This window comes from Phacochoerus africanus, chromosome 8, assembly GCF_016906955.1.
Source record: "Phacochoerus africanus isolate WHEZ1 chromosome 8, ROS_Pafr_v1, whole genome shotgun sequence".
In the NCBI taxonomy this organism is placed as follows: Eukaryota; Metazoa; Chordata; class Mammalia; order Artiodactyla; family Suidae; genus Phacochoerus; species Phacochoerus africanus.
Window position 1 is genome coordinate 119,349,014 of NC_062551.1, and position 16,803 is coordinate 119,365,816.

Below are 16,803 nucleotides of genomic sequence, written 5' to 3' on the forward strand. Positions count from 1 at the left end.
AAATTTATTAATTCCCCCATAACACCCAAGAATACTACTTCATACTGGAATAAGATCACTGGAATGACAAAGATTCCAAGAATGGAACTGGCTTTGCTTTGAGCAGAGCTTTTCTCCATAACTGATCTAAGTCATGAACAAATTTTGAAGACGTTTTACAAAGAATTCTTGCATTAGGAGGTTAAGCCTGACAAAACTGTGTGAGATCATGTTAGTGCAAGCAACATAAGGCTCTCCTTAAAATTTTGTTTGATTTAACTACATAAGAGGTTCACATTTTACTTGAACAAATCTGATGTGTGCAATAACATCAAAATTACCAAGACAAATTCTAGTTCTAACGAGATTTTACTGCAAAAGCAAGGAACACATAACTAATTTACAAAGTATAATTACCAAAAATATCACTTGCTAAATGAATTACAATAGGGACTGAAAGACTGCAGAGGCAATGAGGACCTGTATTAAATAGATAACTTCCAATATTCTTGTTTGTAATATCCCTCACTCATCTGCCACATGGATATAGTTCTTTCAACAGATCCAGTAAGTATAACTTATTTATCCTGATGTGGATAAATGGGCCTTTTTCTAAAGGTCTCACCCTTGTTTGAAATAAAGGAAACAACAAATACAATAAATGTTAGCCACCTATAATGTTAAGTTAAAAAATCACTTTCGCATTTTAAAATAGATGAAATTGAATATATGCAACTATTTAAACAAGAAACAAGAGTGGATGAAATACATTAAAATAATGATTGTTTTCAGAGGTTAGTGTAAACTTTTGAGTGTTTTTTTTTCCAGTATTTTCCATAATAAACATGAACTGTTTTTTACAATGGGAAAGTGTTTAGGAATAAAAGGCAAGGGAAAAAAAAAATTTTTTTTTTGTCTTTTTTTTTGCCTTTTCTAGGGCCTCTCCTGCAGCATATGGAGGTTCCTAGGCTAGGGGTCCAATCAGAGCTGTAGCCGCCAGCCTAAGCTAGAGCCACAGCAACGCAGGATCCGAGCCGCATTTGTGACCCACACCACAGCTCACCGCAACGCCGGATCGTTAACCCACTGAGCAAGGCCAGGGATCGAACCTGCAACCTCATGATTCCTAGTCAGATTCGTTAACCACTGAGCCATGAAGGGAACTCCGGAAAAAAAAATTTTAATTCAGCATACTGCTTTCATAAGATGAATTAAACTACTCAGACATTTCGCCCATAAGATAAGGAATGGGGCAAGTCAAAAGCACTGATTTTAAAGCTTGAATATATCTCATAATCATTAGGGTTGATATCTGCATTTTTAAAGAAAAAAAGGCTTGATATTACACAGTTTCTTCATGTTCATGCAGTAACTTGTAGAACCCATAACTCCAAATTCTCAGTTCATTATTCTAATTCATACACCATACTCACTGAAGACTAACCAAGCCAAGTTGGATGTAAATTTGTACATAGAGTACAACTATAACTGCTTTAAAAAATTTTTTATATGCTTATGATGATGATTTTAGTCTATGATTTTTTTTTGCCTTTTCTTTTTTTTTTTTTTTTTTTTGGTTGCTGTTGTTGTTGTTGCTATTTCTTGGGCCGCTCCCACGGCATATGGAGGTTCCCAGGCTAGGGGTGGAATCGGAGCTGTAGCCACCGGCCTACGCCAGAGCCACAGCAACGCGGGATCCGAGCCGCGTCTGCAACCTACACCACAGCTCACGGCAACGCCGGATCGTTAACCCACTGAGCAAGGGCAGGGACCGAACCCGCAACCTCATGGTTCCTAGTCGGATTCGTTAACCACTGCGCCACGACGGGAACTCCTAGTCTATGATTTTTATAAGATTAAGGAAACACACTGAAATGTTATAAGGACCTGAGTGATTTTAATGTGCTTATTTTAATGTAATTATTTTTAATGTATTTTTCAAATTTCATTTGAAGATAATGTTAATACAGTATTTCTATGCCTTGGTGTTTTCATTCATAAAACGGGTTAGGATAATAGTATCTGCCAAATACAATCGCTAATAAAAATATGATCAGTACCTAGCATGGTACCTTCACACATAGTAAATGCTAAGTATTAGTTCCTATTTCATGTTAAAATTTTAAATTATCTCCTTTACAATGGAGTTTAAGTGCAGTAGCAAGTTTCTAGTTAGACATTGGTAATGCTTCCCCCACATAATGTATGGAAATGTTTCCTTCATGCAGGATTGAGATTCAAGAGGCAAATAATTACATGATAAAGAGAGACTATGCTGTCTTATAACTTATTATATTTTAATATAAATTATCTTTTCTATAAGTTCTAGGAGTAGGAAAAAGCTGTCATTCAGTCTAACATCTTGAAAAGAAACCTATTCTGCTTCTGATTTCCTCCACAGAGTTGAAAAATCTAAGCAAAGACATACTGTGAACACATTTTAATTAAATCCAAGTCTCTTAAGAGAATCAATTACATTCTAAAACACTAGGGCAAAAGGCAGAAAACACTTTAGACCAACTTTATTTCTGAGACAATAATTACATCTCAGAAACCACAAAGAACTACCAAGAGGATGCACACCAGCAAATACTGTACCTAATTTTGAAAAAAGGCAGATTCCATAAACAACAGAGAAGTAGGCCTGATGCAGATAAGACACTATTTCAAAAAATGACCGAACACATAGCTGCAAAAAAAACTTAGGAATTCATCTGCCATCACTGAGATGCTAAGAAAATAACTAATAATACATACACTTGAAATTTGAGAGGACTACAGACAAGGCCAAGAGAACCAAACAAGAAATAACAAGAGTCAAATTTTTAAAAAACTCTACAGGCTGAAACATTGACTCTGTAAGATAATAAAGACACACATATTTTTGAAATTAATTATGTAGGAATCTGACAAACAACTCCAAGATTAAGAATGGCTGATGTTTGAGTTCCCATCGTGGCTCAGTGGTTAACGAATCTGACTAGAAACCATGAGGTTGCGGGTTCGGTCCCTGCCCTTGCTCAGTGGGTTAAGGACCGGCATTGCCGTGAGCTGTGGTGTAGGTTGCAGACGCGGCTCGGATCCCGCCTTGCTGTGGCTCTGGCGTAGGCTGGCGGCTACAGCTCCGATTTGACCCCTGGCCTGGGAACCTCCATATGCCGCGGGTAACGCCCTAGAAAATACAAAAAATAAAAAAATTAAAAATTAACAAAAATAAAAGGCAAGGAGTTCCTGTTGTGGCTCAGTGGGTTAAGAACCAGACATAGAGACCTGTGAGGATGTGAGGTGTATCCCTGGCCTCACTCAGTGGGTTAGGGATCCCACAGTGCCACAAGCTGCAACGTAGGTTTCAGATGTGGCTTGGATCTGGTGTTGCCGTGGCTGTGGCATCATAGGCTTGCAGCTACAGTTCCAATTCGACCCCTAGCCTGGGAGCGTCCATATGCCACAGGTGCAGCCATAAATAAATAAATAAAAGGCAATATAGGTTTTTCCAAAAAAAGAATACATCATTGTCAAGCAAAATTAATGAAAAGCTAATATCCTAGATATATGATAGTCAAAGCGTTAAATGTGGAGGAGAAAGGAAAAAAATATAGTAACTAGACCAAAGGGAAAAAGAGACTGAGAATTCTATATTCAGCCAAGCAGGCATTCACAGGTAAGCAAAAAGGAAAGCTACTCTTAGACCTGCAAAGACCTGTAAGATTTTTGTTACTCTTCAAGACTTCTACATCTCTAGCCTTTATTTTGACATAGTTGACTAAAATAGCTTTTCAAGTAAAATTTTTAATGACAATAGATGAATAATGTAACTTTTAAAATAAGAAAAATATGATTCCCTGCAGACTAAAAGAGATTTAGGATCCAATAAAACTCGGGAAGGAAGATAAGGAAGAGAGGGAGAAACTAAAAGATGGGCCACTATTTCAAATTATGCAATTTAAAAAAAAATCTATTTTAGGGCCATACCCAAGGCATATGGAGGTTCCCAGGCTAAGGGCCAAACAGGAACTGTAGCTACTGGCCTACGCCACAGCTCAAGGCAACACTGGATCCTTTAACCTACTGAGCGAGGCCAAGTACAGAACTTGCATCCTCATGGGTGCTAATGAGATTTGTTTCTTCTGAGCCACAAAAGAAACTCTAAATCATACAATATCAGTATGAATAGTAGGGTTGTGGTTTTTATCTTCCATTCTGGATTTTTGGTATACTTTGTTTTCCCCAATGAATGAATGTGCAAATATATATATAGGTGAACAAATACTTCTGGAAATTTCATAAAGAAGAAATAAATTTCTAGCCACAGACCAGAAAATGGATTACTCTCAAAATACCATGCTCTCTTCATATCAGAAACATTCGAGCAGAGGCTAATCTTTTAGGAAATGTTCTAGAATAATTTCTAACACTGAGTGGGTTACATGATCTCCAAATGCTTTTGAGTAACAAATATTATCAATCTAAGACTACAACCATCACTTTACAACAAAAAACCTCAGAAAATGGACAGCAGTTCCTGTTGTGGCTCAGCAGGTTAAGAATGTGACCAGTATCCATGAGGATGTGGGTTCAATCCCTGGCCTCACTCAGTGGGTTAAGGATCCGGTGTTGCCACATAGGTCAAAGATGCAGCTCAGATCCTGTGTGGCCATAGCAAAGGCTGGCAACGGCGACTCCAATTCAACCCCTAGCCTAAGAACTTCCATATGTCGCAGTCGTGGCCCTAAAAAGACTTGAGAGGAAAAAAAAAGGACAAAGGACAAAGGACTTCTCCAAAGAAGACAAACAAATGGCCAAAAATCACATGACAGATGCTAATATTACTAATTATTAGGGAAATGCAAGACAAAACTACAGTGAGATACTGCCTCACATCCATTAGGCTGGCTACTGACCAACAAAAACCAAAATAACAAGTGTTGGCAAGGATATGGAGAAAACGGAATCCTGTGCACTGCTGGTGGGAACGTGAAATAGTTGTAGCCATTAGAGATGGTATGATATTGTATGGTAATGGCCATTTCTCAAAAAAAAAAAGGAAAATAGAATCACCATATAATCAAGCAATCCCACTCCTGGATATATACCCAAAAGATGTGAAAGCAAGGACTCAAAGATATATCTGCTTAGAACTCATCCATGTTCACAGCAGCATAAATTATTCCAAACAGCCAAAAGGTGGAAGCACCTCAAGCGTCCACTGATGGATAACTGGAAAAACAAAACGTGGAATTATACACATCATGAAATATCCATCAGTCTTAAAAAGGAAAGCACTTCTGTTATATGTTATGATATGGATAAACCTAAAGAATGCTATGCTAAGTGAAATGAGCCAGCCACAAATACTGTAATTCCACTTATATTAGGTACCTAGCCCAGTCAAATTCAGAGAGCAAAGTATTAGCATTAATCAGCAATGTAACAGAGAAGGGCAAGTAAAACCAAATGAAAGGGACAGAGAAGGGCTCTGAAAAGGTGACACAGGGACATAAACCTGAATGAGAAAAGGAAACAACTAGGTAAAGGTGAGGAGAGAGCACCCCAGTCACTCTGTTAGCAAAGCAGAAACTCTGGTGAGAGAACTTGCTTCATCTGCTTAAAGAGTGAAATGGATGCCTTTGAAATGGATACCAGATGAGGTTAAAAGGGGACGGCACAAGACTAGTGATCTCATAGGCAATATATGGAGGTTAAAACAAGATCCAAAAGTGCAATAGGAAGCAGTGGAGAGTTTTAAACAGGGTATGATGAGACCTGTTTTCTTCTTAAAAGATCAATCTGGATGCAGTGGTATAGAAACTAAAGACAGGGAACAGGAATATCAGTTAACAATCCAGGTAATAGACTAGAATGGTTTGGCTGGAGTCATGAAACACATATATTAGTAGTTCCATTTAATGAGACACAAAAGGTCTTCCATTTATATAACTGAACTCATGTTTATCTTCACTCCCCCCCCCACCCCAAAGTCACTAAATTTATAAAGGCAGAAACCCACAAGGACAGAGAACAGGGCACTACAGTGCACAGATAACTTTTGGAAGATGGAAAAAACTGAAACAACAGATAATGATCAAATCAATGTTCATCCTGAGGAATTCTGGATAGTCTTGGGACTTTGAGGCATCAAGTGCTTCTTGAAATGTAATGATGAGTCTCAAGGCTCACAATGAAGATCAAATACATATCTTTACATCAATCTGTTAAAACTCATCCCATACAGCCAAAAGATAAGGGATAAGAACTGAGCCAAAGATCTGCACTTGGAGATGCTAATCACACAGGTAAGAGGTGAGGCACTGTTCTGAAAATGGATGCCCTGTTACCTACCCAGCAAATGTGAAACACTTTCTTTGGAGAAAAGGAATAGCCTAGAAGAAAAGACCTATACAGATAATGATATTTCAGAATCATCAAAGACAATGATCTAGTATAAACTTAGTCAAAGATTGATAACATGTATCAAGTTTTTAATATGAATCACCAATTTTATCTTCAGGAATTTATCACAAGAGATAATGAGGTATCTAAGTAAAGAGTTAACTAAAGAGATGTTCACTGCAATACTGTTCATAATTTCAAAGCAATGAAAATAGTCATAATGAACAGACAGCTATGATACATCCATACATTAAAAAGGAAAATGGTGACATAAGATGCACATAATAAATTAAATGAAAAGAAAATGTGCAAAATAATACATCAGCTCAATACATAAGGCTAATAAGCCTTTTGCTTATTTAGCTTCTTCCCTAGGATGAAAATAGCTTACCTGCAAAATCAACAAAAATAATCAAGATTACATAATTATTTAAAGATGGATATATTAACCATAAAGTTTTCAACTTAATATTTCAATCTCAAAAAAATAACCTAAAAAATCATTAAGAAACTAGTAACATTTGCTTCTTTAAAAAAAGTCCATAGCTCGGAGTTCTCAAGGTGGCTCAGTGGTTAACAAATCCAACTAGGAACCATGAGGTTGCAGGTTCGATCCCTGGCCTTGCTCAGTGGGTTAAGGATCCAGCACTGCTGTGAGCTATGGTGTAGCTTGCAGACGTGGGTCTGATCTGGCGTTGCTGTGGCTGTGGTGTGGGCCAGCAGCTACAGCTCCAATTAGACCCCTAGTCTGGGAACCTCCATATGCCATGGATGTGGCCCTAGAAAAGACAAACAAAAGGAAAAACCCCTTAGCTCCATCTTACCAAATTTTAAATTTAAATGAAATCAATTTCAACAGAAAAACAAAATACAAAGAAATAACCAAATGACAGATGAAAGATTCCCAGAAGCAGTTTCCCCATATACTTACTACTATGCCCTTGAATATTTGTAATTTGATGTTAACAACCATCAAAAAACTACATGCAAACACCTTCCGCAAGATTTTTAAATTTCCATTTTCAGTACTATAGATTTAAAATACTCTTATTTCCTAAACTGAGGGATGACATTAAAAATTTCTAATCACTAAGCGTATCAGGCAAAACAAAATTTAATAAGCACTTAAAAGACAGAAATTGAACTATCTGGAAAACAAAAAAATTTATAAAAGTACTTTTGAAAAGGCCAAGAAAATCAAGAAGTATCTCCTTAGCAAAATGCTGTCATTTAAAATATTAAGTATGAAGGCAAATATGTAAAAAATAACTGGGAAGAAAATAAAATTCATATACACAATAATCATAATTAAAATTACAGACATGTGAAAAATACCTAATAGTAATAAAAACAAATATCTACTGTATAATTAAATGTAGGTAAAACAAATGGGCCTGTAGAAAAGGGTACATTCATGTATACACATGTATATCTAGAAATAAATATGATAGAAATGCCATTTTACAATACAGTAAGATACAGACTGCCATTAATTAACTAAATGATGAGGGGACATTTCCTATCACTTTCAAACAGTTATATCCCTACATCATATATACCATGAACAAAAAAAATTTTTCTTTGGTCTTTTTTTGGGGGCGCACCCACAGCATATGGAGGTTCCCAAGCTAGGGGTTGAATCAGAACTGCAGCTGCCAGCCTATGCCACAGCCACAGCAACGCCAGATGCAAGCCATGTCTGCGACTTACACCACAGCTCATGGCAACGCCAGATCCTTTACCCACTGAGTGAGGCCAGGGATCAAACCCGAAACCTCATGGCTACTAGTTGGGTTCATTAACCACTGAATCACAACAGGAACGCCCCAAAAAATCTTCATAAAATTGTCAGTAAAAACTATTGAAAACTTATAGTACTTTTGTAGTTAAGCCTTGAGAAGGCCATCTTAAATATATCCAGAAATCCCAGAATCTATAAAGGCAAAGACAAACATTACTTTGTCTTATAATCATAAACTTAGAACCAACAAAAGTAGACAAAGGACATAGGAAATTTGTAGCAGAATTAAAATAACTAATAAATATTTTCTAAATGACCAATGGGTGGACAAAGAAATTTTTTTAACCTATCAGATATACACAAATTTTAAAAAGCACGGACATTCACTGTTGGGAGAGGTTTTGTAGGAAAAGATACACTCATAGTTCAAAGAGTTTAAAAAGGCAGAACCTTTTGGAGAGCTTGCATACATTATCAACGCTTAAAAGAAATTGTTTCTGACCCAGCTATTCTATTCTACTTCTGAGAATCAATCCTGCAGATATACTTGCACAACTATACAAACCTGCATCACCAAGATGCTCTCTGTAGTAATACCTATAATGAACAAAAGTAAGAAAAGCAACTCAATGGATGCAATCTGACACCATGAGAAGAGTGACAGACTTAAACATTCATAAACGAGTATTATGCCTTCTTTTCAAAAAATGAGATAAATGTGAATATACTGATGTAAGACGGCAAAAGATAAACACTATCCCCTCTGATAGCTTTCCCATCCTGACTTCCAAAACTTGGAACTATGATTTCTCCATTGAAGAGCCATCAAATTGTGATTTCCAACTTTCTATGGAAATCTATCTTAGACTAGAAAATCAATTTTTTAAGGAAATCTAGTAATTTTAAATCGACCAATATACTATGACATAAACAAGGATTTTGTGAAAGCATGTTTTCTTACACCAATTGTATCATGAAAAAGAGGTATTCAAAACTGAACAAAGACATTAACTTACTGAATACAGATGAATTTCTGATCTCTACATCTCCCCCTCTCCAAAAATATCAAAATCAAAATGCTGTCTGCCTTCCAAGATAACAAGCTAGGTGAACAACATTTTATGCAATAATTTCAACTTCTGAATGTTGAAATACAATTCCCACAGCAACCTATGAAATAGATTTTTAAGTCTACTTTAAGTTATCTGCTTCAATAGCCAGCTAAAGTTAGTCACAAGTTTAAAAAATGATTCCTATTTTCCAAAATTTTAGACACTTCATGTTTTCAATCATTACAAATGCTTTAATAGCGGCTTCCCTAAGAAATATGAAATAGCCAATTCCTAAACTGATACTTTAATGTCCTATTTTTTTAAAAAGAGAAATCAATGACGTCAATACCTGGTCAATCACAGTTCATGTTCAAAGATGCCTGATAAGGGAAAACTATTTGATGATATCACAGCTGATAAGGTAAGTATAAATCTTGATCTCCCAGTCTCAACTTCAAAGTGATGCCACCTACTTGATACAAAAAGATGTCTAAGTATCTCAAATCACGTTCACATCTTCTGACAAAAGAATCACCTAGTTAAAAGATAATTTACAAAGAAGTCTATGGAATAACTTCCTAGTTTATTAGAAATATAAATTTTTTTACTTGTAAGTTAACATCTGACGTTATTTAGGTGGTTTCTTCATAATATGAAAATCCAGCCATGATGAAAAACAAACAAAAATTCCCTAGACCACTTTATTTCAAGACAGTGATTACTTCTGTAGAAAGAGGAAGAAGAAAGAGTTGGAGAGATGGTGCTTCAGCTACTGCTGTAGTCTTATATTTTTATAAGTAAAAACTGGAAGGAAACTTGTCGTTTTGCAAGCAAATTCCCTGGGTTCTAACCAACTCACTACCTCTTTGTTACCTTGAGCAAGTTATTCAATCTCTATCTCAGTTTTCTTCATCTGTTAAATGGGGATAATAACATTTCCTGCTATACAGGATTAAATAAGTTGACATATATGAAGTGCTTAGAACAGTACCTAACACAAGGTGAATTTTACTGCCATTATTATCATCAGCCTCAGGCCCCATAATTATCAATCATGAAATCTGGCTGGAAGGCACTGGGAAAAGAAGGGGTTAGATGGGATGGTATCTTATATTTTTTTCTACACTTACATTTCAAACATAAATGCTATTTTTGTAACTGGTGATATATGAGGAAGTTTAAGTGAGAAAGAAGTAATCTCCAATTTTCAAAAACATGAGACAATTCAGGCTTTGGAGTTTGATTATTTATTTTTAGCAGGAAGAATATGCTAATGATGATGACATCGTTAGAAGATACGCCCATGTCCAATACCTGCAACAGAAGCTCAATAGAAGTTAAAGAAACCATTCCAAAAGACTAAAGACAAAAATTGAATGACATTACTTACCCTTAATTCTGCTAACAACAAAACAAGTAATAGTACGTTTTGGATTGAAATAGCATCACAAGATCAAGAACTGGCAAGTTAACTACAAATGCTATTTTTTGAAAAATCCTGTCTTTTCCATTCTATGTAAAATTGGGCAACCTCTCCAAGGGTAGAGCTCAATGCCAAAAACTAGGTTCTGAGTGTCTAAATGTGAGCAGAGGAGGAACAGACTAAAAAGGGGTAATGCTAAACAATGCTGACAATCTGGGATAGGAGAGCTCTGCCGCTGATACTTAACCAATTAGCTGCTACCACAGGTAGAAATGGTATTCATCTTTGGCACATTTAGAGACTAAAGAAACAAGAACTAAACTCTAATAAATAAAAGCTACTTAAAAGATTAAGAGGCAGCATCATGACATACCTACAAATTTAAAGGGAACTGTCTCTTTAAAACGGGGACCAGACATACTAGAAATTCTCCTACATATTATTAGAAAAAGAAATTACTCTAGTAGCAAACAATTTAAACAAGGACTAATCAAATGAAAGATTCTTTTAAATAAAACCAAATCTGGTTCATCTGCCCCTGACAATGGCTGCTCTGCTCAAAGGAACTATGACAGTGTTTTTTTTAACCTCTGCACCTCCACATTTCTATTCAACAATATCAATCATCATTCAATTTAAAGAAGCAGTAACTTTCTACCTAAGGGTATGTCAGAGCTGGGAGCTGGGGTAGGAATATACTAAGTATTAAAATCAGGGATGGAACAAAAGAGTAACTTGAAGATTACTTTCCTGAGCCAAATGATGAATTGTTCAAAAGCAGAGAGACTGGGGACTGGCATATCCATAACAAAAAGTCTTTGTTTCTTAATTGTATTCCCAAAAGACTGTATGCACTCAGAAAAGAGATTAAGTAAATCCAACCATAATTTACTGTAGTTGACACCAGGCTTTATACCCTCTGCTATTTTCCTGTTATTTTCTGTTCTTGAAGATAAGAGTTTAAACTCATTAAGATGAATTACTATTACTAGAATTTCACATGAATGACTTTAAAATGCAACCAATTTTACTAATTCCAAACTTCTAAATTTACTTTAGGTAGGATAATTTGGTTCAAATAAATTTCTAAATTTACTAGGGCAGAATGATTTGGTTCAAGTAAAAATAAATCAATTAAATGCAAGGAGTGGCTTACCTGGGCCATTGTCTTAAAAGGTCCATGTCAAAAATAAAAAATGCAAAATGCGCAGCAACATTAAGATATTTAAATTTCCTACCAAAAATAAATAAGCACTAAATAAGGAAAAGGTTACGCACTTCCAATTTATGCTCTTTCTCAGCAAGGGCTTCCTTTTGACAACGAAGAAAATCTGCTAACATTCGAGTGAGTTGCTTCCTATCATCTATTTCAGCCGCCAATCTGCCATTGTAATCTGCCAGCAACATACAAGCATCCTCTACCATTTTAGAAAGTCTTTCTCCGGATTCTTTATCTAAGAGAAGCACAGAATAACAAAATTATTCCACAACAAAAACAATACCATATGCTGTTTCCTTATCCCTACTCCTCAGAAAATTTCAGATCACATTTTCTTTCTTACCTGTTATTTTATCTAGAAGAGATACTTCTTGAACTTCAACAGGCAAAGAAGCTATCCTTTGATGAACTGCTGCATCACCTGAGGCTGCATTTTCTAAATCTTGTAATGCTCTAACGAGATCTAGAGTCTAAAAAGTTATACAACTTTAGAACAAAATAAATGAAGCTTAAACAAATACAAAACACTTAAAATTTATTTCACATTTCTTAATCCTTTTAGGCTATTTATTAGTTTTAAACTACTTTTAAAGACAGTCTGTTTCTTTTCTTTTCTTTTTTTTTTTGTCTTTTTTGCCTTTTCTAGGGCCACTCCCTCGGCATATGGAGGTTTCCAGGCTAGGGGTCTAATCAGAACTGTAGCTGCTGGCCTATGCCAGAGCCACAGCAACGCGGGATGCAAGCCATGTATGCAACCTACACCACAGCTCACTGCAATGCCAGATCCTTAACCCACTGAGCAAGGCCAGGGATCAAACCCACAACCTCATGGTTCCTAGTCGGATCCGTTAACCACTGAGCCGTGACGGGAACTCCATGTTTCTTTTCTATATTAAGAAAAAGAAGCTATACTATGTTAAGTATTGGAAATACATAAATTGGAACAAAGAAGCAGTGGTAAAATAATAATAATAGTGGTAGAGGCAGTGTAAAAATAATCTATTAAAATGATGTGATTCATTTATATGCCAATACACACACTGGTAAAAGAAGCGAAGGCAGGCTATAACTTCAAACTAGAGAATACAAGTTTTACTTATAATATATTCATTGTATTATCACTATACATAAGAATTTTTATCATTAAATTGGATAGTGGGGGATGGGAGGATACAAATCATCATCTACCACAACACAGAAGAGCCCTCCTAAATTACATTTCTCAATGATGTAATTAAAACACAAAAGAAATGTAGTTCCGGAATATGTATATTCAAGTATGGTACCTTCAACTATACTATGGTTTGTTACTAAAATCATTAAAGTACTACAAAGTTCCATATATCTGAGGACTAAGATTTACATAATGCTTAATCGGTATTTTATCATCAGAATATTTTAGCTGTATTGTTTTCATACCAGCTGTAATAATTAGGAGGGAAGGGCAAGTCTTTGCTGATGATTTCACAATTCATAATATCTCTAAAGTTATTCCAAAAAATAATAAGTAAATTTTCTTTTTACTAGTCTCCATCCCCAACTGCCTCCTTTTACTTTTTTTCTTTCTTTTTATCATCTCTAAGCCTAGATCCTGGAACGCTGGGAAATTTCATACATAAGTGAAATATATCAGATATTACTAATTCTGGGTATGTATTTAGATGACATTAACAGCCAGTTACAGATTTTTCTTTTAAGCTATTCCCTTACCAAAAATGCTATCACTGGATCTAGCTTCTAGCACATAGCAAATAATCAAACATGGTAAGAATGAGTGGAACCTAATAAGAAATACATTATCCTAAGTGTGCTTTCAATTCATTACTATGTGTCCAAAACCCCAATATTTTAAAAATAATTCTGGGAGTTTCCGTCGTGGCTCAGTAGAAACGAATCTGACTAGGATCTATGAGGATGCGGGTTCAATCCCTGGCCTCGCTCAGTAGGTTAAGGATCTGGTGTTGCTGTGGGGTGTGGTATAGGTCGCAGATACCGCTCAGATCTGACTTGGCTGTGGCTGTGGTGTAGGCCGGAGGCTGCAGCCCTGATTCAATACTTAGTCTGGGAACCTCCATGTGCTGCGGGTGTGGCCCTAAAAAGCCAAAAACAAACAAACAAACCCAACAAGCAATAGCATTTTATAGAACAAGGAAAGAGTCAGGCGGTTGCTCAGCTAATCCTAGGAAGTACAATTTAACTCTCATCGGGGAGAATGGGAGGGGGATAAGAGCCTGTATTTTTTTTTATGGCTGCACCTGCAGCATATGGAAGTTCCTGGGCTAGGGGCTGAATTGGAGCTGCAGCTGGGGCCTACACCACAACCATGGCATTATCAGACCTGAGCTGCATCTGTGACCTACAACACAGCCCACAGCAACGCCAGATCCCTGACCTACTGGGCAAGGCCAGGAACTGAACCAGCATCCTCATAGAGACGTCAGGTCTTTAATCCACTGAGCCACAACAGTGTCTCCTCAGATCCTATATTTAGAACTTGGGTAAAATACTGTTCATGTAATCATAATAAGGCTCTTATCATAAAATGATTCCGTCTTGAATTACTACCAAAAGAAATATAAGCCTATTGCTTGATTATTCCCAATATTATGTTCTTACTACACTTCTATTCAAGCCCTTATCCACCATGACCATATGGGTTTCAGCCTTCCTGTCACTGAATTAATAGGGGCTTGAGTCAGGTACTTGCTGAGAGGCTCGGTCAAATTCTGTCTGTCTCCCAAGCACTAATACCGATACAAATCCACAATTCTAGGCAGTAATTGGTTGAATTATTATTTCAAGCTCCTTTTGTAGTGGAAAGCACTCCATCCAGTCTCAGGTTTTATGCACTGAGTTCTGATCCGGTCCTCCAGTCCATGGAGAGTTGTTACTTAAGTTCTTGTTACTCTATAGGATACTGATTTGTGCAAACCATGTCTGCTTCTGGACCAAAGTTCAACAGGAACCATACTCCGGCTCACATGTTGAGTTATGTTTCTGTACCATTTCTAGCCCATAAAGATATTTACCTTGTTTTAAGAGTATGGCTATGTCTTCATTTCCTCCTTTAAAATTTTATCTGTCCCTCCTATATATTTGAAACATAGAAGGAGGAAGCTTTAAGACTTAATGCCCACATAATTACAGTAAAACTGTCTTTCTGGAATCATCTGATGGTTAGGAAATGCTATACTGTACCAACCTGGGAGGACATGGAGTATTAAGATGATTCCAATTCATCTTATTTTACCATGGAGCTACATGGTTCTATACAGTTACAGAGAACTCTACGAACATATACTTGTTAACTCTAACACACATTTTTACATGTTTAAAAGCAAAAATTATTAATAGAGTGGTGTTTTATCTCTAGGGATGGAATTTTTAGTGTACTTAAAGCATAATACAAAACAGTTTAATCATATAATGTTTTATTTATTTAAAAGGAAACTGTTTAAATGGTGGATGTCTCACCAGACCTAATCATACTTAGCAATCAAATCTTCTTTCTACACAAAATAAGACTGCCTGATATACAATATACAACATACTACATTAAACTAGAGCAATTTATTAATCAGAAAGTAAGACTTATTCATACAGCTTCTTTCTGGTACTCAGAACTATAATAAAAGTCAATTTACAGAAGTAAAACACTGAAATTAATAAAGCTTCGTGACTACATGAGGTACTAGTAATGTAACTCCTTTTACAGAGTAAAACTGCTACCTGTGGTGGTTCACTTGGAGATCCTAGAGAGGAACAGTTCTCATTCTCATCCACCTGTATCTGTTCATAAGTTCGCTTCCTAGGCTTCTTATCACCATCTGAATTGAAAAAATTGAAAAAGTTTTAAGGAGAGAATACATTTTAATGAAGAGACAATGATAAAAGATTATATACTTACAAAGAGCTTGCTTAAGTTGTTCTAATACATCATTTTCATAAACAGACCTTTCTTCCCAAATAGATAACACTCTTCCAAGGTGCTTCTTACAACTTTCATCAGTTTCACTAAAGAAAAGATACACATATTAACAGTAAAAGTGCATAGTGCTACTGCAAAAATAATGGTGATTTTAAATACAATGGCACTCATTCCCTGAAAAAAGCTGACCAATGTTTGCTGAATACCACAATGTGATCAGCAGTTCAGGGGTGAAGTGACCAAGACAGACATACTCCCCACTTTCCTTAAAGAGCTTAGAGATACATTATTAAACAAAGAAATTACCAAAAAATGGTAGAGGCGACTAGGGGTTATCAAGAAACCCCTAACCTAATGGGGCTGCACATGCAGTTAAGAAAGATTTCTGGAGTTCCCGTCATGGCACAGCAGAAATGAATCGGACTAGGAACCATGAGGTTATGGGTTCGATCCCTGGCCTCGCTCAATGGATTAAGGATCCAAGGATCTGGCGTTGCCGTGAGCAGTGGTGTAGGTCACAGACTCGGCTTGGATCCCGCATTGCTGTGGCTCTGGGATAGGCTGGAGGCTATAGCTCCGATTGGACCCCTAGCCTGGGAACCTCCATATGCCATGGGTGTGGCCCTAGAAAAGACAAAAGAAAAAAAAAAAAGAGAGAGAGAAAGAGAGAAAGAGAGAAAGATTTCTAATGGGTGATTTTTAAACTTATGTAACAAATATTTATTGATCAAAGTACTACCTCTGATAACTAGTGATACAAACGGAGCTTTATGGCAGCTGTAAGTGCCACAAAAGAGAACTGGGTGTTAAACACAGGCATAACAGAGATTTGGTTCAATTCAAAAGCGATCAGGAAGGGTATCTGAGGAAATGATACATTTAATCTGAGTTCTCAAGACTGGATATACAGAGAAGTGGGAAACAGGTTATTTCCAACCACTTCCCACTGCCTTCATCACCACCACCACTGTAGACTGAGCCACTATTATCTCTTGCCTGGATTTCTATAACAGTCTTCTCATTGGTCTTGCAGGCTGTACTCTTTCATTCTATTTCCCACTAATGTAAATT

General features: G+C 36.5%; 1 protein-coding gene across 5 annotated transcripts in view; it reads right to left on the reverse strand.

Annotated features, from left to right (window-relative positions):
- RPRD1A (regulation of nuclear pre-mRNA domain containing 1A) overlaps positions 1-16,803 on the reverse strand; it is a 72,673-nt gene that overhangs the window by 22,806 nt on the left and 33,064 nt on the right. Inside the window, exons 3-8 of one of the 5 annotated variants that reach the window (XR_007136699.1) lie at positions 15,712-15,818; positions 15,534-15,631; positions 12,148-12,274; positions 11,864-12,039; positions 9,512-9,631; positions 8,676-8,707 (exon numbers count right to left, since the gene is read on the reverse strand). Coding sequence is in view for 2 of the 5 variants with exons in the window: in XM_047794136.1 (XP_047650092.1) it covers positions 10,309-10,476; positions 11,864-12,039; positions 12,148-12,274; positions 15,534-15,631; positions 15,712-15,818 (676 nt within the window). In the remaining 3 variants the exon portion in view is untranslated. Of the gene's footprint in view, positions 1-8,675; positions 8,708-9,511; positions 9,635-9,849; positions 10,477-11,863; positions 12,040-12,147; positions 12,275-15,533; positions 15,632-15,711; positions 15,819-16,803 lie in introns of those variants that run through there. The other 4 variants (XR_007136701.1, XR_007136700.1, XM_047794136.1 and 1 more) reach the window with 4 other exon arrangements.